This window comes from Canis lupus, chromosome 10 (assembly GCF_003254725.2).
Source record: "Canis lupus dingo isolate Sandy chromosome 10, ASM325472v2, whole genome shotgun sequence".
Lineage (NCBI taxonomy): Eukaryota > Metazoa > Chordata > Mammalia > Carnivora > Canidae > Canis > Canis lupus.
This window is the reverse complement of record NC_064252.1, coordinates 68831635-68859286: the sequence shown is the minus strand read 5'-3', so window position 1 is coordinate 68859286 and position 27652 is coordinate 68831635. Positions and strand designations below refer to the sequence as shown.

Below are 27652 nucleotides of genomic sequence, written 5' to 3'. Positions count from 1 at the left end.
AACATTAGCGGAAGGAGACAAGACTCTGGAAATGCAGGCCACGTGCCAAGCTCTCTCCTCTAACACCATGTTCTAGCATTACCCGTTCAGCTGCTGAGTCCTCTATACAAAAAAAAAAAAAAAAAAAGGCTGCCCACATGTCTTCTTGGCCTGACCCCAGGATATTTAGAAAGAAAGCCAGCCGGAATCCATGACGTGGCAATGGTGGAAACCGAACGATGTAACCCCTTCGGCCTGGGGAGATTGTGGGGGAACCGGAGCTCCGGGAAGCACGGTAGAGCCCGGGCACGCTCCCACCCTGCTGGGTGCAGCTGCTGTGTTCCTGCGCACATTTGGTTTCCAGAAGAGCCCAAGCGTCTGACCCTGCAGCCTGCCTGGAATGTCAGCCCTTCGCACATACAAGTTATATAACCAAACTCTGTCTCATGAGTCTGCCAGCAAGTGAGAACCAGGACACCCCAGCACCAGGACAGATGATTTAAGTTCATTTATCCAGAAAGCCCTGAACCTACCTTTCACAATATGTACAGCTAAGTGTTTTTATGCAATTTGCCTGTTGGGTGACGGCTCCTGCAAGAAGTGTTTAGGGGTTGTAGGGCTTTTGGGGGCAGGAATTTCGACTGGAAAATGATCTCTAATCCAATCTTTTAAGATACATATTCTTTGAGGTGTGTGTTTATCATGATTCTTTCCTCACTGTATTCTCAGTCGTAATTTAAACTTCCCAGTGGTCGAGGGCATCATTTCTATTTCTTTTTTTTTTTCTTTTTTTTTTTAATTTTTATTTATTTATGATAGTCACAGAGAGAGAGAGAGAGGCAGAGACACAGGCAGAGGGAGAAGCAGGCTCCATGCACCAGGAGCCCGATGTGGGATTCGATCCCGTGTCTCCAGGATCGTGCCCTAAGTCAAAAGCAGGCGCCAAACCGCTGCGCCACCCAGGGATCCCATCATTTCTATTTCTGAAAGGTTTTTGAGCGTGCCTAAACCGGGGCTGAGTCAGTCCCAGTACTGAAATAAATAAGAGACATATCTTGGTACTGAAAAGGAATAAAGAAGAAGGAGAAGGTGGTCATTGTTTCATGTAGGGTCGGGTCTAATCCCGCTTATTTTCTGAGGCTTAAAAAAGTCAATGCCTGAGAAGGTGCTTCACAACATTAGTCATTAGGGAAACGTAGATCAAAACCACAATGAGATATCAATCTGTGCTAACGAGAATGGCTGTAATAAGAGAGATGGGCAAAAACAAGTGCTGGTGAATAAAGTAGGAGCCTCAGACGTTGCTGCTGGGAATGCAAAATGGTGCAGCTGCTTTGTAAAACAGTTTGGCAGCTCCTCAAAAAAGTAAACATACAGTTACCGTAGGACCTACAAATTTCACTCGTAGGTGTCTACTCAAGAGAACTGACCATGTATGGCCACACAAAAACTTGTATGTGTATGTTCGTAACAGCACTATTCATTATAGCAAAAGAGTAGAAACAGCCCAAGTGTCTATCAGCTGAAGACGACGGCATTCATACAATGGAATATTATTCACCCAAGAAAGGAATCAAGTTCTGACCCACCCTACGACATGGATGAACCTTGAAAACATGGTGCCAAACGAAAGAAGCCAGATGATAGGCTGCATGATGTACGATTCCGTTGCATTTCATTTCCATATGAAAAGTTTAGCAAATCCACAGAGAAAGAAAATCAACTGGCAGATGCCAGGGCTGCAGGGAAGGGGACATGGGGACTGACTGCTTAATGGGCGTGGGTTTCTTCAGGGAGCGATGAAAATATTCTGGAATTAGATAGTGGTTATGGTTGTACGACTTTGTGTATATAATACAAACCACTGAATTGCACTTTCTGAAAGGGTGAATTTTATGGTACAGGAGTTAAAGCTCAATTTAAAAAAAGAAAAAAATGAAGTCTGTGAATAACTGGATAAACTTAGTCTATCCTGTCCCCTCCCTTTGTTTCTTTGATTTTGTTTCTTTTCCTTTTTTATTTTTTGAAATATGGAGGGGCTCCCTGGGGTGCTCAGTGGTTGAGCGCCTGCCTTCAGCTCAGGCCGTGACCCTGGGCCCCCCCGGGATCGAGTCCTGCGTCGGGCTCCCTGTGTGCAGCCTGCTTCTCCCTCCTCCTGTGTCTCTGCCTCTCTCTCTCTGTCTCTCACAAATAAGTAAATAAAATCTTTTTAAAAAGAAAGAGAAAAAGAAATGTGGAAGAGAGTTTTGAGATGGTATGAATAAAGATCACCTATTATCTGCAGTGAGAGTATCTCATGATCTGAAAACGAGACGTGTGTATGCTCCATGTGCTCTGGTCACCTAAGATTTCTGTGCAAAATTATTGCTACTGCTGTTTCCCCTTATGAGATAGTTTGAATTCACTTTCCTATTAGATGCTTAATGGACATCAAAACATAAGAGACTGATGTGGGTTCAGTGCCCTCTGATACCTACATTATTCTAGAACTTTTAAATTTTATAGCTATTTGATTATAACAGCATTAATGAGATATAACTGACATACAATAACGTGCATATAAAGTCATATAGTTTGACAAATTTGGACATACGTGTACAATCATGGGACAATACCACCATCAGGATAGTGAACACATCGTCGTACTCAAAAGTTTCCAAGTGCCCTTTGTAATCTCTGGCTCCTGACCACACAACCGCTGATCCCATGCAACCATTCATCTGCCTCTGTTGTTGTACGATTAGTCTGCATTTTTTAAAGAATTTTATGTAAATGGCATCATACAGTAAATAACCTTTTATTTTTTGGTCTGGCTTCTCTTACCCAGCATAATTATTTAAAAACTCACCCAGACTTATCAAGATTTAGGCAGAGTATGCCTTTTTATTGCTGAGTATCATTCATTTTATGGATAAACCACAATTTATTTATCCATCACCAAATGTTGATGAACGTTTGAGTTATTCGCAGTGTTTGGCTCTTAAAAATGAAGCAGCTACAAACTTTCGTGTGCCAGTCTCTCTCTGGATATAGACCTCCTTTTCTCTTGGATAAATACCTGGGAGTAGAACTGCCAGGTCAGATGACAGGTGTAGTGTGTTTCAATTTTAAAGAAACGGTCAGGACTATTTTCCAAAGTGACCGTGCTATTTTACATTTCCACTAACAGTGCCTGACAGTCCCGCCTCCAAACGGAAACATCTTTAAACGAAAAAGAAGGACCAAGCAGAGAATTAAACAAGCCACTCCAAAGAGGTGCCTAGGGGCCAGGCTGGAGCTCTCGGAACACAATGACATGCGAAAGAAATGAAACCACTGTTTGATGTCGCTCAAAAGTGTCTGTGTTGAGCACCCAATTCCAAATGGTAAACAGGAGGCCTAGCAAGGCCTTCTTTCTGCACGAACCCACCCAGTTTGACTACCAACAGCGGGAAACCACACAGTAGGAACGGGACAGTTGCTTCTGAAACGACAACGTGAGGAGCTAAATATAATCTCCTTCCGTGTCTGGAGTACAACAACTTCATATGTACAACAGTTGGCAGGCTGCACACTCGATTCCAATTAGCTCCTTCCTGCAGAACTTGCTTACATAGAACGCTGGGAGTTTGAGGCCAACTGAGTGGGACCAGAGGAAAATTATACTTAGGCCAAGGGTGCGATTCCTGGAGAGGAGCTGAACTAGGCAAGGCCGATCTAACAAGGGGCAGCTCTCCTCACTGCAGAGGCTAATCTGCAAAAATATTTAATTGTGAACTTTTAAAAAGAGACGTGGAATTATTTAAAAGCCGGTAATGTCAAAGGTGCTCTAAAGGCTCTCCCACAGCAGGGGACTTCCTACATGGAGAGCAGGAACTGTAAATACAGGCAACACAGACATGAGCACCACACTAACCATATGCTGGGGTATTGGGGTGACAAAGGGGAATGGTGGGGGGTATGGTGAACGGGTAAGAGTCCATGCTTCTTTTAAAAAGAGAAGTTATTAGTCTCCAATTAATCATCACCTTGCAATAAATACGGGCCCACTGTTACTAGATTTGATTTTTCACGACAAGGTGGGAATCTGAATTTTTAGGTAAAATCAGATTTTTAAATGTCAGCAATTATTTTTAATAAATAAAAAGTGCAATTCAGTGGTTTGTATTATATACACAAAGTCATACGACCATAACCACTATCTAATTCCAGAATATTATCATATTATAAGCTGGTGTTTTGTTTTGTTTTATGTGTGTAGATCAGAAAGAACCTGCGTGCAGACTGGAAAGGGCTTGTAGGCTGCCCATTTATAACCTCTGGCAGTGCAGGAGTTCTGGGAAGGCTCTTGCTCCAAATAGTTGAACTCATGACATTGAAAGAAATTCTTTTTGATTAGAGCAGATTAGATACCCTTCTCATTCCCTTTCCCCATAAAGACTTCCTGTTAACATGCAAAATCATGCCAGGTATACTGGATTCTTGGCCATTAAAAAAAAAAAAATCAGCCATTAATGCCTGAGCTGAAATTGAATTAAGACTTTAGAAAAATTCAAGTTATAAAGGACATCGAAAGGGTGATGGCATACAGTTACAAACGGCCAATGCTCACATAATTCTACGGGTGGAGAGTTCAGAGCAGCCACTCCTCTGCTGGGAAGTTTTAGTTATAAATGTTCCACGTGTTAAGCCAAAATTTGCCTCCCTGATTTCCTCCCCAGCTTCTCCATGGTGGTCTCCCCAAGCTACACATAATAAAGCATAAGAATTCCTTTCCGCATGAGAATTCTTAAATATCCGAAGATGCTCTCGCAAGTGTCTCCGGTCTGTGTGTGAATCTCCATGGTTACTCCAGTCCTCGCTCATTCCACCAGCATCTCGTTACTGCTCCTGCTGCTCTTGGAGCAGATCTCCACCCTAGTGCCTCACGTGTGGCTTGTACTTATGTGAACATAAGACCGTCCCCTAGCGCAGGCTGTGAGCTTCACGGGTGGTTGGGAGCAAGCGCTCTGGATTTGTGTACTCCTAACTTTTCATATTGCTTGGGACATAGCAGACACTAAGAGGTGATGGAGAGCAAGGAGGGAGGAAGCTAGGAAGAAAAGAAAATGGGAAAGCTAGAAAAAAAAGGAAGGAAAAGGAAGAGGAAGAAAGAGAGGAAGGGAAGGAGGGAAGAAGGAGGGGAAAGAAAGGAAGAAAGTAAAAAAGAAAGAAAGAACTGATCAGTGAATAAATTTTTAGTACTGTTTCCTGATCCATCACCTCTTCTATGGGCATACCTTTGTCAGTACCATTTTTAAAATGTGGGACTTGGAGCCATGGTCTGAACGTGGCATAGTAGGACGTGAATTAGCTCTCTTAACCCGGACATGGGGTGGCTGTTGATGCGCCCAGAGATCTCATCGGCTGGCTTCCCACCACCCCCCAGGGGTATTCTTATTGGCCATCAAGATAGCTGTCTTTCTCCTTGTTTTTTCTTTTCCCCTAAAAGAGCAGCTACTCAGTTGGGTCTCCCCAAAGTGCCATACGAACCCAAGCTCCCCACTTTGTATTTGTCTCCTTAAATTTCGCCCTGTTATTTGCAGCCTGACCTATAAAGATCTGTGCTGGACCTCAGTCTTGCTGTCCACCCAGTGCATTCATTATCTCGCTGCCTCTCTCAGAGCTCAGTTTGCTGTCAGAGCTGTGGCTGTTGCTGAGGTGCCGGGGAGAGCCAGCTGAGATCATAGTCTTGGGGGAACGCAATTGTCAGCAGAGAGTGTCTTGAGCAGGACAGGCCTGGGTGGAGCTCGGCAGACACAGCCAGGGCTGCTCGGGGGACCCAGGAAAGGATGCGATTCACAGACAGGGGAGGGGGCTGAGGAAAGATTTATGATGAAAGTGAACTCTGCCTTTTTCACAGATTTTTCTAGGGCTCAGTGCCACCATGCTACTTCAGAAATATGGACCATCAGTTACTTCCTGTTTCTTTCTCCCTCTGACACATATTGAGTTAATCATCTTGCAGGTGCTCTGAACTTCATCAGTGTTCTCCCCAGTTTGGGTTCAGCAGACAAACACACGGGCACATTTTTCTCATCTGGGTATGTCGTCAACATCATGATTCTTGCGTTGACCTTGCAACCTCATTAAAATGATGTCGATGATAATGATGTTGCCTCGTTCTGTACAACAGCTTATGCTTTTTTTCAAAGCATTTTCATGTAAATCCCTGGGTCTTCACAGTAGCCCGATGAAAATCAGAGAGCAAGTGTGCTCGGGTCTACCTGACAGGTATTCACTGCTATGGACAAAGAAATGGGCGCCAGGGCTTCGGGAAAGCCACTTGCTCCAGAGAATGGTCAGCGATAGACCTTCGGGGAATCCATGGAAGGACTTTTGGGGTCAGGGTATCTTTTGGCAGTTTCATTGCCCCTAGTAAAGTTATTCTCTAGCATGTTTTAATTCTTATGATTTTCATTCAAGAGAGGTGGGAGCTTGCCTTTTTCACAAGCTAGGGCTAGCTTCCATTACTGTGTCTTGTATTCATTTTTTCTTCATAAAAAATAAAGGAAATAGAATTGGATAGTTTACTCTGATACAGGAAATTACTGCTGGTCTATAACATATGCAGTATTGCAGATAAGCCAGAGATGTTAAAAATATCTAAAGAAGGCTTCCTTGGATTGGACTGACCAGAGATTTGTCTATTTTATTGGTTCTACAGAACAAACAGCTCTTGCAGTGATTTATACATTGAATTGCTTTCATCTGTTTACATTTATTAATGCATGTAAATCTTTTCTCCTTGTATTTCCAGAGTTCAAAAAATCTTTTACTTAATTCTTAATTACTGATTTTTCTTTTCCATTTTTTGAGAAACATTAACCTCCATGAATTTGCTAGGATCAGATCTTGTGGACCATGGTATCTCTGTGCCGCATTCATCAAGTTTATACATTGGTGTTTTCATTGTCTCAAATCTCAGTGGTATGTATATAAAGGAGGTGTTGGTTTACTACTCTTTGATTCCAGAGTTATTTTGGAAGATATTTTTCTGTGGTTCAACTGGTAGAGATTTTGTTTTTATTTTAGCCTTGTTCTATCTTTGGCTATTAGTTTCTGGTTTTGTTTCATTTTAATTAGACAGGTCAAAGGTATGATATTAATTTCTTATGCTTAAGTGAAAGGAGTTAATGAGGGTCAAATAAGCAAAAATCATTGCATTGTTTGTTGAAGAAATAATGAATCAAGACACTCAGACAACATTTATTGATTGACCATCTATTAAGTGCCAGGTACTCTATTAGCAGATCGGATAATTGCTCTGTCTGCAAGAGCCCTACAAAAGGGGAATTGATTATGTTATGAATTAACAGGAATTGTATTAATGGTCTTTAGACTTTCTGATTCACTGCAAGGTTGCAACACATCCAGTTTGCACATGGCTAAACTGCAAGTCTGGATTTTCTTCATGAATGGGGTAATTGCATAATGAAGGAACTTCCCTATTTCCTGATGATTTTAAAATGAAGGACCTGTAAAAATTGGAGACATGGATTCACCTTGATCTAAGGAATGCTAATTAAGGCTCCTCACTTGCACAGACCTCTTCTAAGGCCCTGACACCGGGTACATGTGGTCATATGCTTTTGTCAAACTTGAGAAGGTAAGATCGTTCAGTTCTTTTTCTTAACAGGTTCTCCTGGATCAGCTCCACTGCTTTTCAGGGCAGGATGTTAGTGGTGATGTGTGGGAGGGAACCCAGTATGTCTGCAATACTCTCATAATTAGTTCGCATGAAAGAAGAGAATTTGGACGGATTTTTTTCAAACAACTGACATGTTGCTTCTTTCTTTTCTTTTTTCCCTAGCAGCAAATTTATTTAGCAACTTTTACTCCTCCTTTCACCCTTCCCTTTCCTATCCTGTCTCCCCTCCTCACCACCAATGAAATAAATGTGATTTGAACTCAAAATAACCATCATTTGCATGAGATCATTTAGCACTTAATTTACCTCCTGCACATATGGTGGATGGTTCAGCTGCTAAAATTTCGATGCAGGACTTCTTCAAAATCTAGGAAGAGAGGAAATCAATAAGTCAAAGCAAAGTTTATTTTATTAGAAGCAGGGTTTTGCTTTTAGTTACTAACACAGGAAGGTCCAAGGACATTAGGTTATAGTGGGTGGATGGGTGGTAACATCTTTACTAATATTATTAGCATCAAACATTTAATGAGCCAACATTGTGTTAGATGCCTCTGGGCGTTCCCAAAGCCATAAGAGTTATTCCTTCATTTGTTCTTTCAGCAGATATTTATTGAGTCTATGATATGCCAGTCTTGGTTATGGAAAGGTTTAACATCTGGGTAAGGAAATGGGACTTACACTTGAAAAGATAAATAATGATAGTTTGTCATTGTGGTAGTTGCCAGAGTGAAGGGGCAGATAGTAGGAGCGGTGGCGTTCGTGGGGAAAATCACCAAGGGCTGGCACATTGGAAAGGGCTTCATGGAAGCAATGGGCACTGAGGGTAGGACTCCGTCAAGTGGAAAGGAGTGAGTTTGGGAAAGGTTGGGATCCAGGTGAGGAATGGCATGAGGAAAGGTGAGAAAGCAGAAATACATAAACTTCTTTAGCTGGAACAAAAGGAGCTTGAAAAGTACAAGTAAGAGTGATAATAGGCAAAGCTGGAGAGGTATGGTGGAGAATCACTTTCTGATTATTCCGAGTTCCCTTTTTGTTAGAAAAGTTTGGAAAGACGTTTCAGGGGAGGACACTGAAGACTGCTTGTTGTGCCTCACTCTTTGGGCCCTGAGAGTCTTACTTAAATGGAAATGGACTCTTCTCTCCAAAAGAGCATCTTGTAGGGTTGAGAGGAGAGTATCAGGGGACCAACCCATGACTGCACAGGGTGTTAATCAAGGCTGCTTTGTGCCAAAGCAGGATATCTGACCGGTAGGGCGTAAGCTTCTCTCCACCATTTATGAATTCCGTGTCTTGTTGAGTATTGATTCTCAAATTTCATCCAAGCATTTGAAACAAGGACACTGAGTTAATTTACCAAGTAAATGAAATCTCTTTATTTGAGTCTTACTTAATTTGGAAATGGAGTCAGAGGGCTGAAGGAAACCATTTCTCTATTTATGAAAGGGGCATTTGTCGAAGGAATTAATAGTGAGATTATAACATTTAAAGTCTGTAAAAGAAAAAAGCATCTTTTAGCATCTAAACACCCATTTATTTGCATTGATGTATTGATTTATGTTTCTTTGTCCCAGCTAAAGCAATGCGGACACCTCAAGATACAATCACATGAAAGATAAAATAAATTGCAAGAGAAGAGGACACGGGTTAAAGGAAAAATAAGGGGAAGATGAGGTAGAAAAAAAATACAGTGAAGAGCTTATTTCCTTGCTAGGAGTGGTTCATGGATTTAGTTCTAAATTTCTAGTAGCAAATGAGAAGGTCAAGCAATATATATGAGATTCTCAATTGGTGGAATAAAAACAAATCAGTTTCTAAGAAGAGATAATATTTACCCATTCCAGAGAGAAATCTGGGCGTCCTCATAGAGAAGCATTGTGAGAGGAAATGAAGAACATGCCTCAGAAAATCTTTCTCTGATGTACAGATGACAACACACTAAAATGTAGTCATAGAAACAGGCTCTCCCACAACCACGTGTCTTAGGTAAGTCTATATACCCAAAAGTCATAAGGAGCAGTATTTCTTCTTCTTGACTGACAGTTCTAAATTCAGGTTTCCAGCTACTTTTCCTGATATTCCTTCTCACTCTTGTACAGTTTTTAAAGGCAATTTTGTACTTGGATTCCTCTATTTGTTTTCAGCTTTTACGTGATTCCATGGGAGGAAGCAATTTGCTCTTTTTTGTCAGTGTTTGCCTTACTTAATTGGTCTCTGCTTCACCCAGACACCCCCGCCTACTACAAACAGGTATAGCCTCAGATCCCCACTTGTGCTGGAGCCTTTTCCAACAGCAACACACATGCACCGAACTTCCCAAGTCCGTGCCCATCTCGGGTAGAGTAAGTGGTCCTCATACACCTGGCCTGGTATCACCACTGAGCTCCCGAGTTCCCTCCATTGTCATTCTCACTTGGGACCAGGGACCAGGGACCCCAAGGATATATGCAGGGCATCGGTGTTTCCCTGCTGGCTTCTCCATCCTCCCCGTTCCAGTGGTTCATCTAGTCCTTTAGGTCTCTTATGTAGGTAGCAACATCCTAGGACTGGGGCTTCCCAGAATCCTGGTGTGCAGGGACTCATATCCCAGATGACAACTGTCCTACTTGAATCATGACTGTCCACCCCCTCTCAGCCAGCAAGTTTGCTGTCACTGGGCTTTTCCTGCCTGAAGGGCCACCTCAGCCAGTGGTTGCCTTGCCTGAAGGAGGTAGCCATCCTCCCTTCCACATGTCCTCAGGCACAAATCTCCAAACAGGCCACATTGGAAGAAACAGAATTAACTCGTATAGAGAAACTTAGTAAACAGTGGCATTAGAACAATACAAAGCTGTTTTTTTTTTTAATGTTTTAAATAAAATTCCACAGGCACTTGACATCTCTTTATAAATCATTTTATCATCCACAACTACAGATTTCAAAATAACTCAAGAATAAAAATTGAGCTATTGGATCTATCTTATCTCTGTTCCCAAACTCCCTCAAAACACATACATGATATTTTCCCCCATGTAAGTTCCTGACTTTGAACTGACGTTTTTGAATCAATTTTAATGCTCAACCAGGGGTTGGTAAAGGAAATACCATGAATCTCTGACCACAAAGACACACTAGCAGGTTTTGTCATAATAAACACATGCTGTATTATTCTCTCAAAGTGTCTGCAATTAGTTGATAAATCTAAGGAGTGTATGAAGGGCCAAAAAATGTCAGCCAAGCACTGTGATTCAATCCAGTAAAAACACAGCTTTCCCAATCTTAAGTTAAAACATCTGGAAGGGATGCATTGCAGCCAATACAGCAAAATTTATCAGTGAGGGGGATGGGCAGGATTTGTCTGGGACTGCGGCTTCTATTAGTTTGAAATGTCTGGTTCAAAAGGTAGGAAGCCATGATGGCAGTAGGTGGATTTGAGGGTTTCCCTTGGTTATTAGCAGCCCAGACTATGATCAGTCTGTCTGGGCTGCCGCAGACAATACATCAGCTTAAGGTCTGGAGACTGGATGGGAGTTGGGGTGGGGGGTGGGGGCGCAGAGGATCTGTCCCCAACTTGAGCAGGGGTAGCCACGGGAGAGGTGCAGATCTCGCCCTGGGAAATCGCCCGAGGGAGTAGAATGGGCTCACACGGGGTCAGGGTGATGCCGAGGTGAGAGTACATTGGCCTCCGATGGAGACCGGTGAAGACCACCACATGCAAGTATAATCCAAGAGTGCGTCCTGGCCCTGCTTCTATACTTAACTGACCTAGGATCCTTGACAAATCCTTTAACTTTTCTGTTTCCTAATTTTGGAGAGCAGTTTGACATAGGGAGTGTAGGTTGGAATTCGGAATCAAACTGCTTGGGTCAACTCCTTCATGAGCAGTGTGACCTTGGGCAAGTTCCACAACCTCTCCGAGTCTTCGTTTCCTCATTTATAAAAGTGGGATAAGAACAGTACCTACTGCATAAGGCTGTTGAGTTGGGAAGATTAAATGAGATAATACTGGCCGAGCCCATAGCACAGTGCCCGGAGCCTGGTAAGTCCTCAGCTAATGGTAACCATTGTTCTTAAGAACTTGGTCTAGAGACTATATAAGACACATTTGGGCTCTGGACAGATTTATGTCCAAATCTAAGCCCTACCACTTCCTGGCCATGTGGACTTGGACTAGTTATTAAAGCTCAGTTTTCTCTTCTATAAAAGGGGGATAAGAAATACACTGACTTCGCAGGGCTGTATCATGGTAAAATGAATGACTGACATAAATGCAGAGACGCTTTGTAAATTCATTTGGACTTAGGTAGTCAAGTTCATATGAGATCGGAGAGTCAGGAAGGGAGTGAGAGCAAGGAAAACTGGCAAGTTTTTTGTCTTACAGACAGAACTAGACAGAGGTGATTGGTCAGTAGGTAGTAATTTAACAACACTTGGACCACCAGCCAACAAATGCCCTTAATGAAAATAAGGCACCAAGAAATCGGTTCTCAATGGTAGCTGATACTACTTGGGCAGAGACAGTAGCTCATATATGCTTCTATCTCATCACCCACCACAGGCTCTTGCTTAATCATATTTGCTGAAAAAAGAAAAAACCTCACCAAAAATGAAACATGGCTAATAATATATTCCTGTCATCTTTTGGACAGATTTCAAAAAGACTATATATGGGAAAGCACATTCAGAATCCCTAAAGCACCGTATGAATGCGATGTGTGGTTTGCTCATCTCATTAGATTGTTGAGGGAGTAAGAGGAGCAGCAGATGTAGAAGAACTTTGCCAAGTAATAAGAACTATTCAATATATTTTAAGTGAAATCTATTGTGGATCAGTCCAGGTTGTATAATGAGAGCTTATTTTTTTGGATTTGAAAACTCTAGGGTCCTTCCTCATAAAGTTCACAGTTTCTGCAGAGATTTCTCAAGAATTCTCAAATTATTGTGAATTATCACGAACCCCACCCTTACTGTACACATATCTTGTTTTTTTTTTTTTCCTAATTGCTCTGCCTCCTTCCTCAATAAATAATTGATTTTCATTTACTTGACCACTTCCTGTTAAAAGATTTTTTTGCACGTGTTAGTAAAGACCAGCCTTTTTAATACATTGGTAGTACAGGGGCCTTGTGCTTCCACGCATCCCTGAGAAAGTCTTTCAGAGCACGTTTGTTGGTGTCTTAATTGTTATGAAGGGCGCATTCTGGTTTTAAGAGCTTGAAGCAGGCTGGCCCAAGGTCAGTAAACTATGTATTGGCTGATCGTGTCTACGTAGCTCTAAGACAAAAACTTGGCAGCTGTCCTTAATCTCACTGTCACCCTTCAAGTCTAATACAGATTTTGCCGCCCCTCCTATGCCCTAGTGATTTTACCAATGACATATTTCTGCATCCATCCACAGTTTAGTAGAAACTGTCATCATTCAGAGGACTTAGTATGGTTTATAATTATATATTTATTTTTTTGATTGTTTGGTCATTATCTATCTTCCTCCTTAGACTATGAACTCCAGAGGCCAGGAATGCATTTGTTTGACCCAACACTACATCCGTAATGCCTAACCTGGCACAGAGTAGACACTAAATTCATATTTATTGAATAAATAAATGAATAAACGGCATAGTTTCTGCATGGCTTCATACACTGGCATTATAGTTTACTAGGTATTGACTGGCCTTCCTTTTTCTCTATAAATACAATTTTAGAGTCTTTTAAAAAATTTATTTAAATTCAATTTGCCAACATATAGTATAACACCGTGTGCCAATCTTAGGGTCTTTTGAATAACCAGGCCATACTCTGCATCCTGTAACACCTCCCTCTTCTTATTAAGCATTACCGTCTTTGGGGACTGCTTTCTCAGAGGACCTGTTTCAACAACTCTGTTTTCCTTTTTACTGGCTAATCTTTTTAAACAATAATGCTGTAGGTACGTCACGTTCCCACGTCTAAGATCGGGATTGGCCTACCTTGTAAAAGGCTTTGACTCCTTTACTTGGGAAAATGGAGAGGTCTGGGCTTGGGGGATGGGACTCAGGCTCCCACAGGAGGCCCCGTACACTACTACTGCTGCTGGCAGAGTGCGCACTGGATTAGCCTGGGGACCACTGCTTTTGGAAAATGCCAGGCAGCTTAGGACATACGACTGTTTCACCCAAGGCCTTCAGGACTGGCAAGGTTGTCTCCATAAATTGACTTTATTTGATCTCTAACAAAGTGTTTTTATTTATTTGTTTATTTATTTATTTATTTATTTATTTATTTATTTATTTATTTGAGAGAGAACAAGTGGCAGGGAGAGGGCTAGAGAGAATCTCAAGCACGGCATGGAGCCTTATCTGGGGCTTGATCTCACGACTCTGGGATCAGGACTTGGGCCAACATCAACAGTTGGCTGCCCAACTGACGGAGCCACCCAGGTGCCCCAGATTTCTAACAAAGTGGGTTTTTTTTTGTTTTTTGTTTTTTTGTTTTTTGTTTTTTTTTCAAAAAAGATAGTCACCTTTCCTAACTAAATTCCATCTACACTTCAAACCAATAGGCACAGCTATTGTTAACTATGGATATTATCCTAGATCCGTGTCAGTTCTACAGAATCTGAATTTAAAATAAAACCTACTCTGATACTCTCATCTGTCTGGGATTCATATATGATTTTATGTATACTCTTATTTTGCTAAATGAATACTCTAAGATGCAAGAAACACAGTTTAAATGGATTTCTGAATTTTGGACAACAAAACTTATATCCTCAAAATACGCAAACGTTTCTGGCCGGGGATAGGGGTGGGGAGAACCCAGCTCACTTAAATAAATACGACTCTTCCCTCAGTTAGTTTTGCGCTCAGTTGAGTCTGGTGTGAAGGAACATAGGACAAACAAGGTTCTGAAACTGAGGAAATTCCTTTTTTTCCCGCTAAACCACTTTCTTCTCCTGTTTTCAGAAGGAAAGCTCGGATATCTGTGAACCCTGAAACGTGGTTTATTTAGTAAAATGAGCCTGTTGACCTCCAGAATATTGGCGAAGTCAGCGGCCCTCCTTGAGAGCTGAACCCTGCAGCGTGTCACTGGATTTTGTTCTAAATTCTTCTGTTGGTTTTCCAGTGGGTCTTAGCAGGCTCCTCGATAGGAGGAGGAGCCGACGGAGGAGAAGGGGTGCCCTGACGAGTAGCTGGACGTGCCCCTCTGCGATCTTGGTAGCCTCGTCAAGCTATGAGAATTTTTATTACATTGAACCCTCAATAAAGCCAAAGAGAAATAAGAGCTTACTTGAAATGGCCTGAAGGTCTGCAAAGTCTGAGTCTAATGAATCATTGCTGAGGTCAATGTTTTTTAAAAAGATTTTCTGCTCACTACAGAAACGACAGTTGATTCTATTTATGTTTTGTATCCAGGCCTGCTAATGTGAAAGGAGCCCCCAAATGCAGTCTTTTTTATAGATACAATCTTGGAAGAGAGGGTGGGGGAGGGACTGAGGGGTTTTACAAGAAACAGAGCCACAGGGCTGCCCACTTGTCACGCAGGCTAGGTCATGAATGCTCTGCAGCTCTCTGGGCTGCTTTTTAATGACTATGCAAAGCACAGCATCGTACGCCATGAAAAATATAACAAACGGGGCCAAAAAATAGAACAGAAGGCACCGCTTAGCATCTGACCCGGAGCAAGGGCGGAGAGATGGGAAAGATCAGAGTGCCCGGCAAATGATGCCAACAATTCATGCCCCTGGGGTTCAAGGCAGGGAGAGCTGAAGGTGGAGGAGAGCAGGGCAGGCTCCAAGGAGAAGACAGGACTCACGGGGCCTCCAGGTCTAGACTGTGAGACAGGCCTCAGGTGGGGCGGAGGAAGGGAGGCCCGGGAGCGGGCTCTGCCTTTTGTCGTAGCTTTGTGAGGCCTGGGCCAGACGAGGAGGGGTACAGGCCTTCCAGTTCCCATGAATGAAAGGGAGAAAATCAGCACAGAATCTGGTTTTCATCAATAGAGTAATTTTACATACACCACGGAACGGATTTATCCTTCAGTTTCGCCGATCTTACAGCTTCCTTGAGAACCGGGATGTTCACGCCCAAACTCCTGAGAAATCCTTGCACATGTAGTCGTGTCTGCTCGATACCTGTCTATTGTTGATCGGACACGCAGGACGCTCTGTGGGCTGCTTTTCCTCTGCTCGGTAGGAAGCCCAACGCGGGCTGAGATATTTATTCCAGGGAAGCCGTCCCGGAGGGACAGGTTTCGGAGCCAGCGCCTGGGTTCTCCGACTCCCAGGCAGTGTGCCTGGCTCCAGGTGGCACCCCCGGTGGGGGGGGGGGGGAGGTAAACAGGCCGAGCGTCGGGATTCAAAGCTGCCGACCAGGCCTCGCGCAGGTTCCCGTTTCACTGCCTGCAGCACTTTTGCAAAAGCAAACAAAGGCCCAGGAGACTTGCTGGACCTTTGCTTCATATTTTCGCTCGAGGGCTGGCGCTATACCTACCAGTTGCGGTCACTGGAAATTCGCCGAAGAAGCCACAATAAGGGGAGGCGAAGAAATAGTTTCTTCCTTTACAGTTTTACTGGCTTTAAGGGCTGCAATCTTTCAACCACCCAGAGTCTGTCTTATAATTTAACAACCTGATTCTGCAAAAGCAAGTAGAAATTCCGTCCTCGGAAGTAGAGTCCTGGCATGGGGAAGGAAGGATGTTCCCTTTAGCCCGTGGCGAGCTGCCAGCTTCCCCTGGAGGGGGAACTCCATCCATCGGGCAGAAATCGGTGTTTTCGGACGAGCTCCCCTCGGCAGTAGAAGGCCCAGGGCTGCCCCGCCGCCCGCCGTGCTCCGGATGGGGCGTTGCCTCTGCTGCACCGATGTGAACCCCATCAAGCCACCGCACATTTCGGCGCTCGGCGTCTCCTCCTCTGCTTCCTGGCCTCCGCCCGTGACTGAGTGGGGCACGGTGGCCACTCCCATCGTGGGCATTAGTCTGTTCCGGGTCACTGCTCACTGCCGCGTGGCCCTGGACAAGCTAGCTGATCTCTGTCCTATGGCATCTACTTCTGTACAAGGGACGACGACATCCACCCTAAACAGTGGTCATGAGAATCCGGTGAGACGCCTACGTTAAATGATCCGCTCAGCGTCTAGAATCTCAGAACTCCCTAGATGGTAGCTTTTAGTATTTTTACCTTCCCAAGGAAACAGAGGCGGGAGAAAGCACGGGCCCTGGAGTCACCCTTCAGAGCCACGTGCTCTGCGGAAGGTTATCGGACGTTCAGTGTCTTCATCTGTAAAATAGGAATAACAGCATTTCTTCACAGGGTTGCTATGATGCTAAGATGTGATCATATTAGATGGGATAAAGGAACAATGTTTGGTCCCAAACACAGCCGTATGATGTCTTTTTTTCCTCTTAAGATATTTATTTATTTATTTATTTATTTATTTATTTATTTATTTAATTTTTTTAATAGAAAGTGAGCATGTGCGAGTGGCAGGAGGGGCAGAGGGACAGGGAGAGACAAAATCTCGAGTAGAGTCTGTCCTGGGAACAGAGCCCAACCTGGGGCTTGAGGTCACGACCCTGAGACCATGTCTTGAGCCAAAATCGAGCGTCGGACGCTTAACCGACTGAGCCACCCAGGTGCCCCGTGCCGCCGCCGCTGATTTCTTTCTGCCTCTTCCCTGTGTCCTGCTGTTGAGAGACTAAAACGGGAACCAAGTGGGAAGGCCACGAAGGAGAAGACATTATACAAATCTAACACGTAAGTGCTTCTCCCACCGAGTAGGGAGGGGTGGGGACCAGCGAAAAGATCAAAACGCAGGAACCGGTTTGTGGAAGCCGAGAACTCTGGGATTTGCTGACTCCAGGCCCTGGATCTTCAGCTCCTGGGAATCCAGTGGTGCTTTTCCACTTCCTCAGACATTCACGCCCGAATACTCCGGAAAGAGCAGGATCTCTGGAAGCGGGCGGCGGTTCAACGTCCCGACTCCACCGTTACGAGGAGGAAGACCTGGGGCAGTTGCTCTCACCATCCTGCCCCTCAGCTTCCTCACCTGCAAAACTGGGATGAGACCTTCCTCAGAGAGTGGCTGTGGAAGTGCCCAGCAGGAACGCTGGCACACGGCAGACGCTCCCTAAGTCACTGTCATTTTTCGCCTTCACGGGCCAACATTCCAATTGGTGCTGAGTGTTTATTTATTTGTTATCTGGAGGAGACACAGATCAAGTGCCGCGATTCGAGATGCCCCGAGAGTCCTAATTTCGAGCATCGTTATCCCACTGTCGGACTCTATCTCTGGCTACAGGTTCCCACTGTCCTGAGAGTAAAATAGCGTGGCCCTCGAGGCCGTGCAAGATTTAGCCCCCGCCTCCTCCTCACTTCATCTTCTGGCGTCCCCCACTTCAGCAGTGCTCTTCTTTCATTCTGCTATGCTCCATCATAGGGCTGCGCTCTGCCAAGAATGTTCTATCCATGCTCCTCCAGCAGAGGCTTGATTTCATCCCTCAGGTCATGTCTTCAAAGGGGCCTGGGTCTTTGTCAATCCCTTCGCTCTTAATTTTGGTAGTTGGTTACAACTTTTATACCACTTTTCACAGTTTTAAATATATATGTTTATTTATTTACTGGTTTTTATGTGTCCCTCCCACTAGATTATATAAGCTCCACTAGGCCAGGGTCTCTATCGCTTTCCTTATAGCTGAATGGCAAGAGTGTACTATAGAAGGTTTTCAATGAGTACTGGATAAAAAAGCAAATATTGGCTCTTCCATCTTGATTTGGGATTTAAACATAGGTCATTATGGGCTGAAAACCTTAAGAACCATCTGAGCCTGTTGAGAGTTGTTCTGTACTCCTATTTGGGATAATTAAGCCCAGCCCTATCTTATTATGAGAAAATAACCAGCCACAAAACAACATCCATGGGAACAAGCTGGACTAGATGCTTCAGATGGGTGGGGGGAGGGGAGGAACAGGAGCTTTCTTTTCAGTATCCAGAGGAGAAATGAACCTACTTCTTAAAAATAGCCAACTTTAGGCCATAATTATTTCTGTCTGACTTGAGAAAGATGAGCCCTGCTGCGCTTGTCCCTGTTTCTCTGTCCAAGCAAACGAATTAACGACGGCCATAAACATGGGTTTCAAGTGTTGGAAGGATCGAAACCACGAGCATAACTCCCAGATAAAAGCTCGTAAGAATGTTATCATTCAGCTCAAGTTTGGAGACTGGAATCTCAAATTATTTTTTTTTTTCCAGTTTTTGAGAGACCACTTTGCTGAAATTCCTTAAACATCATTGGAGTTATTTCCATTTGGGGGGTGGGAAGAGCTTTCCAAACATCTGGGCTCAGGTCGAGCTGGAGTTGCTAAGGAAGAAATATTCACTCCAGTGTATGCAGATAAAATGATTCTAATTATTGGGTAGGAACTGCCTTTTGACTGATGTGGGGACACGGCTCATAGAACCTTTGAACAGGTAAGGGTTGTCCCTGTTCAGGTTCCCGCCATCTGAAGGCAAGACTGTGCACTAGCCTCAGGCTGCAGGAGGCTCCTGCCTCATTTTTCTTACTACATACGTGACTCTGCCATCAGATTCTCTTCTTAAATATCACTACTTAGATGTTCCAAAGTTTTCAGTGATGATACCCATGAAGTTGGAATCAAAACCCATTCAAGGGTCTTATCAGTTTGGTTCCAAACCGATGTCTAATTACTCCTGATCCTTTACCCAAACTCTCCCCACAGACGGATGGGATTATTATTATTGTCCTTGGAGTATGCTTTTCCCTTTTCCTGCTCTTGAGCTGGGGTCATGTCATCTCTTCCCTGGTGCTACTCTTCACTCCTCCTTGGTCTTTTATGGATTCAGGTCTGTCCCACTTTCTCATGAAGGCTCCACCCCACAATAATCCACCTCTGAGCTTCATGATCAGCCCCAGATCATGTTGTGCACCATTGTTTTATATGGTTATAGCCATTCTTATTGTTTACATTGTCAAGTATGCCACACTGCTCCCAGAAATTATTTGGAGCAAGGGTCCCTACCCCTGAGGATCTGATAATTCTCATTCTCTCTCTCTCTCTCTCTCTCTCTCTCTCTCAATAATTGCCACTCTCTGGTAAAAGCAGTCTGAGTTGGTTTCTGTCTCTTGCAAACAAACACATCTTGAATAAGATGACCCATCATCTATACATATTTAGGTAGGAGTTCCTAAACTGAAGTGAGATTAGTTTTCACAATTCTGAAAACGTAAGGTCACATATATCAACGTTCTGAAAGTGCACCTGGGACATTTACTTTATGACAACAACAACAACAAAACAGATTTAAAAGATGCAGATTCCTGGGCACCATCTCCTACTGTCTGGAATAGAGTCTCTTGGGGATGGGGCCTGGGAACTGGTACTGTAAACAAGGTTCCCAGGTGATTTTTAAGTATATTGAGGAAAATCTAGAGGATTGGGGAAAACTGATATTAATGTCCATTATATGATGGGGAAGGAAAGTGAAAGAGGAAGTAATTCAGATGTCTTGAGTGTCTATTATGTGCCTGGAAGGATATTAGGTAATTTCACCAGTGTTACCTCTTATAATCCTCAAACAGGCCTGTGATGTGAGTCTTACTCTCAATCCCTTTTACAAATGAGGAAACAAGTGAGGAAACAAGTGAGATAACTCATCCGAGGATCTAAAAATGGTTAAGTCGTTGGGCCAGCACTTAAATTCTGGGATGAGAATTCTTCACTACAAAAGTTCTTCTCATGCTGCAAGGGGTCTTAGCAAACCTTGGAGGGAGGGAGAGGGGGCATGAAGGTAGAGCACATTGGAGGTTTCCTAGGTCAGCCGGGGGAGGCTGGGCAGATGCTGGTTCTGGCTGGTAACCCCTGGTAACCCCAAGAGAGTTAAGACTCTCTTGACATCTGAAGGGGATAATGTCCTCTGAGCTCTAACTTTGCATCCTGAACCCTGAGTCTGGAGCCTCACGAGCTTCTACTGGAGAAACTACAGGCCGTCTGCCTAATCACAAAACCTGAAGGTAGAGGAGTCAATGCTCCTGGACCTCAGTACAGGTACGGCCTTCTGGCTGGAGCTTTATTTAAAGACCGGCATCATTTTATAATCCAGCTGGACCAAGAGCCTGGCCTATGTATGGAAGGTGGAAAAGAGAGGCAATGGAAGCCAGTATCCTGTTCACTCACAGGAAACAGGGGCAAAAAAAAAAAAACCCAACCCATTTGTGTGGGAAGGATTGTTCCATCCAACCCAGGTTGGGGTGGAAAGAAGGGATGGTGACTGCAAACCCCAGAGAACAGTGAAGTCCTTATATTTGGGGACTGTAGGTCTAAAGCTGTGTTCCAGTAAAGTCACCTGGGAAGACTTTGAAAATCCTGCTCCAGATGACCCCAAAAGGCAACCAAGGTAAAGAACTGTTAGTTGAAAGTCCCTCTGATGGTCAAGAGATACAGATTGAACCTGCAAATGCTCTAGAAGGCAGCTTGCATTCAGTCACAGTTGGGAAAGCTAAGGTCAAGTGCACACCATCCACTGGTGTTTCCAGTATGAGAACCGGAGCCACCTGAAGCTTGGCTTGCTGCTACAGCAGGGTCCCCTGCCATGTTTAGTTTACCTTGTAGGGTAAGGTTGGCACAGGGAGAATGAAAATAACAAACATGTGAGAGGCAGGAGGGAGAAGTGAGAAAGGGCAAATAACAAAGATACAGGAAGGAATGTTGTCTCCAGCAGAGAACACCAGCCTGGGGGGTGGTGGCGCTGGGGACCTTTTAGTGGATCGGGGGGCAGAGAGTGCTCACTTTAGAAGAAGCGCTCTACTCACTGAGTGGATGATGCCTTGCAGGGCCTGAAAGCCGTCATTCACAGGAAACACGTGGTCCTTACTGTCCGCGATCCGGGCCAGCTGAGAACACAGCAAACACACAAGCACACATGGCGATGTGTCAGGCTTGGCCGCAGAGCATTTAGGTCCAGGGGGCTCCATCTACTTTGAGAACCCAGAGGAACTTGAGAGGCCTTGGGCCTCACTGAAGAGCCCTCAGTTATAATGAACTTACCAGCGGCCTCTGGAGCAGGCCTAGAGGGTCGGCTCCAGCTTTCACATTTGTTTTAATACTTTTCTCCTTGGGAGCAGAGGTAAGATTGCTCAGATGAACAGTTGGCCTGGGTTGATGTATTTATGGATTTGGGGGCAGGCCATTGGCTCATTTTTCTCCCATTCACTCAAATTTCTGTTGGCAACTGTATTTGAATCAAACAGGCTCAGGTTTCCTTTCAGAGCGAGTTTAAAAATAAATTTAAGCTTTGGTGTTGGGCGAGGCCAGTGAATGGAGACCCTTACCTTTCGCTCAAATTGTTCATTGAGGCGAGGGCTCTTGCAATTGGTTTGGCTCTCCTGCTTTATGGAGCCGGGGACAGGAGAAAGAAGAATCTGATCTGTGGACTTTTCTACTCCAAATCTCTATATTTCTGTGACTGCCACAGTCATGGTCAATGCCAGGACTTTCACCGATTGCAAAAGTAACACATAATCAATGGGAAGTTTCAGAAAACCCAGGAGTTTTAAAAAGAAAACTCATCTATCATCCATCATTTTTTCTATTATTAATTTGATATCCTATGTAGCCTTTTGTACTTTCTCTACCCAAATATACACATTTATTTGAAACATGGACTCAGACCATTCCCCCGTTTTGTAACCCTATTTTATTAACCCGATAACATATCAAAAGCACTGTCCCATGTCATTAAAACGAAAAGGAATTATGAACTACACCAAGGGGTGTTTACATAGGTTGTTAGCAAAATTTCACAATTGGCATATCGATACTTGAACATACTTTCTGCCCACTTGCCAATTATGATTGATCCTTGAACCAGGTGGGCTTGGACTAAGCGGGTCCGCCTACACACAGATTTTTTAAAATAAATACAGTATAATACCGTAAATGTACTTTCTCTTCCTTATGATTTTCTTAATAACATTTTCTTTTGTCTAGCTTACTTTGTTATAAGAATGCAGTATATAATGCATATAACATACAAAATATGTGCTAATCAACTGTTTATGTTATTCCCAGTCAACAGTAGGCCATTAATAGTTCAGTTTTTGGGGAGTCAAAAGCTGTCCATGGATTTTTGACTATGCAGAGGGGCTGATACCCCCAAGCCCTGCACTGTTCAAGGGCTAACTATATATTTATTTTTTTATTGAAAATGCGCTGAATTTCTAATGGGAGAAAAGGGATCTTTGACATTTAAGCAAAATTTGATTCATTAAATGAAATGACAAAAAAAAAAAAAAAAGAAAACACGTCAAGTTTTCTAATTTTATTCAGATCTGTTTTGACACCTTGGCCATTTGACATCTACCAAGAAAGTCAACCAAGGAAGATACCACCTGGATAGTCTGTGTTCATGGCCCCCAAGTGCATTGGCTTGGCTTCATGTCCCTTACATATTCAATAATTCTTGAATACTCAACGTTTATAGAAAAATAACCTATTTCAGGGGTGTGTCAGGGATATTGCACCGAATACGCATGTTCTCTATCATTCGCAAGCTTCGTATGCTTCCAAAGTGGAGGAAATCCATGACCGTACCTGTGTTTCATTGAAATCCTTCACACCGACACAGTAAACAATTGCACCAAGATCTCGGGATCTGTTAGCCTGGGTCAATGAAGAAAAGCCATTAGACAGAGGAGTGGCAAATATACTCCTTTTGGATTAACCAGACTAAACTTCCATGATCAGGTTCTTATTGAGCACCTACTATGTGCCAAGCACCATAATGGAGAGGGCAATCCCTGTTCCCAAGGAGCTCACCCTCCAGGAAACATCACATTCTAACACGATGTATGAGGGACCCGATGGGAGTGAGTAGCCTAATGGGAAGTGTTGAGAAAGACCCATAGAAGTAGAGTCTTAATGAAGGGATTTGAAAAATGAGGGGAAGAAAAGGGAAGAGTAGGCCAGGATAAGTCTTATTAAATACTGGTGCTGGGAGGCGGGGGGCGCCTGGGTGGCTCAGTGGGTTCGGAATCCAACTCGTGATTTCGGCTCCAGTCATGGATCTCAGGGCCCTGACATCAAGCCTGCTTGGGGTTCCTTCACTTTTCCTCTCTCTCCCCCCCTTGCTCTCTCTCTAAAATAAAAATAAATGAATAAAATCTTTAAAGAAAATATTCTGGGGGAAATGATTATTCTATTCCTCTGAAGAATTTTTGTTGACATACTTTTCTTCCTTTGTAATAGCAGCAAAGTGTAATAGACAAGATGGGGCCTTTGGGACCCGAAGTACCTGGTTTGGCTTTGCTCTGTAAAGGTCGAGGATTCAGTGAGATAACATATTCAGAGCTCCTTATACAAGGCCTAGAACGATGCGGATGCTTATAAATATCAGCACCCCTTTGCGAATAAGGCTTTTTCATCGCCACAGAAAACAATGGTTTAGCGGTATGGGAATTATGGTCTCTATTCGAGTAAGCGAACCCATGACTTGCCCTACAATGAAGGATTAAGAAGGCAACATAATGAATAACATCTAGGTTTTGGCTTGGTTTTAATATTTGACTTATTAAAGGCTCTGATATCTTACTTCCAGGTTCTTCCGTGTTTCAGAACAGAAAACTAAAATTGGAAATCATTGGAATATACGGTAGACATTTAATAAATAATTGAGTGCAAACATGTAGTAGGTGCTCAATGTATGCATATTGATTTGAATTGTTTCTCCCCCACCCCTCACTTTAGTACTCAAACCCACTTGTGACTGAAACATTCTGAAACACTGAATTTTAGAAGAAACAGAAAATATATATATATATATATATATATATATATATATATATATTTCCCTAAATCCTAAAAATATGCCCTGCTGTTTTAAGGACAAGACAAACTTTTAGACACAATCCAGCTCCAGCCTTATCTGTAATGATTTCTCTCCCTCTAGTTGGGCTTTATATAGGATTATAAAAAATGGAAAGATTCATTTCTTTATATATCTTGTATATAAATATATATATATCTTTATATATCTTTTTTTTATCTTTATATATCTTGAGTGTTAGCTTTCTTTGTCAGAAAGCCCCCTTCTCTTGGCACTGGCACTCCAAATGCTTTTCCAAGTTTGTATGTGCCATACCTAAAATTCTTTTCTACTAACCCATATTTTAAGCCTCTGACATCCATCATTTATTTCATATTCAGTTATTTCCTTATTAGGATCTTTATTCGACTGTTGCTCAGCACCCAAAATAAGCTATGTTGCATTCCCATCGTATAGTCAGTCTCAACTCTAGAATATGGGAATATAGGGTTTTCCCAATGCTCATGCAGGGTCTGTCACATTGAAGTTTGTGTTTCCCCATTGCGAAAGATTTGTACTCATTAGGGGTAGGGGAGAAGAAGCCGGTCTACCTATATCATTTTCTCACGCCCTTTGCCAGCATCATTCCACCATCCACGGTAAGCACCATGGACGCAGCCAGCGTGTCTTCCTCACCTGCTTCCCTGGTATCAGGCAACGTGCCCAGCACATGCTGAGCTCTCATCTATCACTGAATGAATGAATGAGTGAATGAATGAATACTTGTTTGCCAAGGGAGCTGAATTTAAATGAAATACTATTCAAGAGCTGGAGGTGAGTATAACACGCTGGTTATCTATCTCCTCCCCCGGGGCGGGGATCTCCTTCCTCGCCGCCCGTCCCTTCCCTTACTGTGCTTCTTTCTAACGTGGCCCCAATGAGCCTTTGTCATGTCATCAGTAGCGGTGAACTGGCCCAAATGTCAGACTAGAAAGGAAAGGATTTCCTAAATATAAACACTACCTTTCAATTCCTGAATAAACCGCTTTTTCTGAAACTATGCAAACCGAAAGCTTCACGTAGAGAGGATTCCTTCACTTGCTGCGAGGAATGTACTATCTGAGACCATGAGGAAAAGGAGGAAGGTGCACCGCAGGCGTGATTACAAGTTATCTTGCAACCAATTAATATTCAGCTTTGATTCTCAGGGTGAGAATCTCAGTGATTAATACGTTCGGACAAGGCTGGCTCTTACATAGTTCAAGTAACTCTTTCCCCTTCTCCTGTCCGTAGCAGAAATGGAGGAAAAACGGCCCCAAAGTTTTCGTTGAAAAGTGATATATGCTATTTCAAAACTGCTAGATAAATAGAGCGCTCTCAATAAAGTCATGGTAGGCAACTTTTATCCCTTAAGACACAGAGTCACGGGCAAATAGTTTGAAAGGGGAAAAACATCTACCGTGTGGAAGACGTGAGAGTTTGCTTTTAAAAAAATGAATTATTATCATTTTTTTTTTTCCATAGGAGACACTATTTTACCCAGGGGTTTTACAAAGAACACCTAGCATGTTGTCTGAGTAGCAAGACTGCAGCCCATTTTCGGAGGAAGGAGCCCTGCTTCCAAGTCTGGGTTAGATACAGGCCAGGCCATCGCTTACCTCCCTCTCTGAATAGAAAAAGAGGTCTTCATGGAGCTCCCCATCGGTCAGAGCAATGATGACGCTGGCCGTCCTGTATCCTGCTCAACACAACACAGACCCACTCAGTCCATCGCGCCGCACTCGGGGAAACCCCCTCTCAGTCCTGGGCGTTGACGTCTCGTAAGCTCAACCCCCCGAGGTCAATATTATGAAAACCAGCAACTTTTCTTTGGGGACTAGAAGCACCTCCAGATGAAGAAGAATGCATCTGTGGGGACAGACTCTGGGGGGCGGGGAGTAGGTATTATTTGCGGGTTTCTCAGTCTTCTCTCAAAAAATGGCCAAACCTGCTGGAAGGGTCATTGGACCGACAGCTGGGAGTAGGTCCAGTGAATCAAATTTCTATGATTTTCTGTTAACAGTCTGGGTGACTGAGGTTGAGGCCTGGGGGGAGACTCTACTACCTGGGCTGTTCAGGAGTCCTCCTCACAGGCTGTAGTTGACCATACACATCCCCCTTGGAGGACTGAGCAAGGACAGAGTCACCACGATTTACCAGCTGATTGGAAGTTATTAAACCAGCTGGGAAAACCTTCTAGAAACTCTTCCAGTGATTTTTTTAGAATTCTAGGAACATTGCTGATGGTTAGTTGGTATTAATAAGCATTAGTGTCCATACTGGGTCTGTTCTATTTGCTGCAGTTGAGAGGACATGGGCAGTAGACCTCTACGGGCCCAGGAGAAAAATCCCCACTGTAATACGGAATCTCTTTCAAAAGATTTGCCTCAGGGACGCCCGGGTGCTCAGCGGTTGAGCACCTGCCTTCAGCCCAGGACGTGATCCTGGAGCCCCGGGATCGAGTCCCACATGGGGCTCCCTGCATGGAGCCTGCTTCTCCCTCTGCCTGTGTCTCTGCCTCTCTCTCTCTGCATCTCTCAGGAATCAATAAATAAAATATTTTTTAAAAAGATTTGCCTCGAATAAAGAGAGGCTATTCATGAGAGACACTGTAATAATAGTAAGAACAGCTGAACTTAAAATAAGAAGTATATTTTCTATATGCAAGTTCTCTGTTAAGTCCACTCTATGCATTTTTCCCCCCATTTAAATACAGCAAACTTAAAACCGCACTGGTATCTTAATCTTAATATCGTCTCCAATCACAGTAATGAAGGGGCTTGGAGCTTGGGCAAGGACAAAAAAAATTAAATTCGACATGAAAATCCAAGACTTCACTAGCCCATCCAAATACTTATTAATTTAATGAATTCAACATGCAAAGCTGTTCACGGGCATTATAGGCCGTGGCCCATCATGGGCTCTTCATTACTTTTATGTAACTTTTTTTGGCATCAGCGGAACAGTAGGATTTGACCTGGTACGTGTCATCTATCCATTTCTTCTTGGCGACGAGGTGGGGAGGGTTATGGGCAACACCACCTACACCTTATGAAATGTGAAATTACCAAGGCGCTCTTTCAGAAGCAAACACAGGGGAAACAAAGTCTGACAATTCATACTATAGTCTTACCTTGACTGTTTTCATAATAAATCTGCTCGCTGGCCTGAAAAACACACAGAAGAGACTTTAGCCCCG

General features: G+C 43.5%; 1 protein-coding gene across 2 annotated transcripts in view; it reads right to left on the bottom strand.

Annotated features, from left to right (window-relative positions):
- ANTXR1 (ANTXR cell adhesion molecule 1) overlaps nucleotides 1-27652 on the bottom strand; it is a 197838-nt gene that overhangs the window by 116722 nt on the left and 53464 nt on the right. For both annotated transcript variants that reach the window (XM_025470233.3, XM_049115925.1), the window contains exons 5-9: nucleotides 27587-27620; nucleotides 26073-26152; nucleotides 23205-23273; nucleotides 21425-21505; nucleotides 7955-8015 (exon numbers count right to left, since the gene is read on the bottom strand). In XM_025470233.3, the coding sequence (XP_025326018.1) occupies nucleotides 7955-8015; nucleotides 21425-21505; nucleotides 23205-23273; nucleotides 26073-26152; nucleotides 27587-27620 (325 nt within the window). The remainder of the gene's footprint in view (nucleotides 1-7954; nucleotides 8016-21424; nucleotides 21506-23204; nucleotides 23274-26072; nucleotides 26153-27586; nucleotides 27621-27652) is intronic.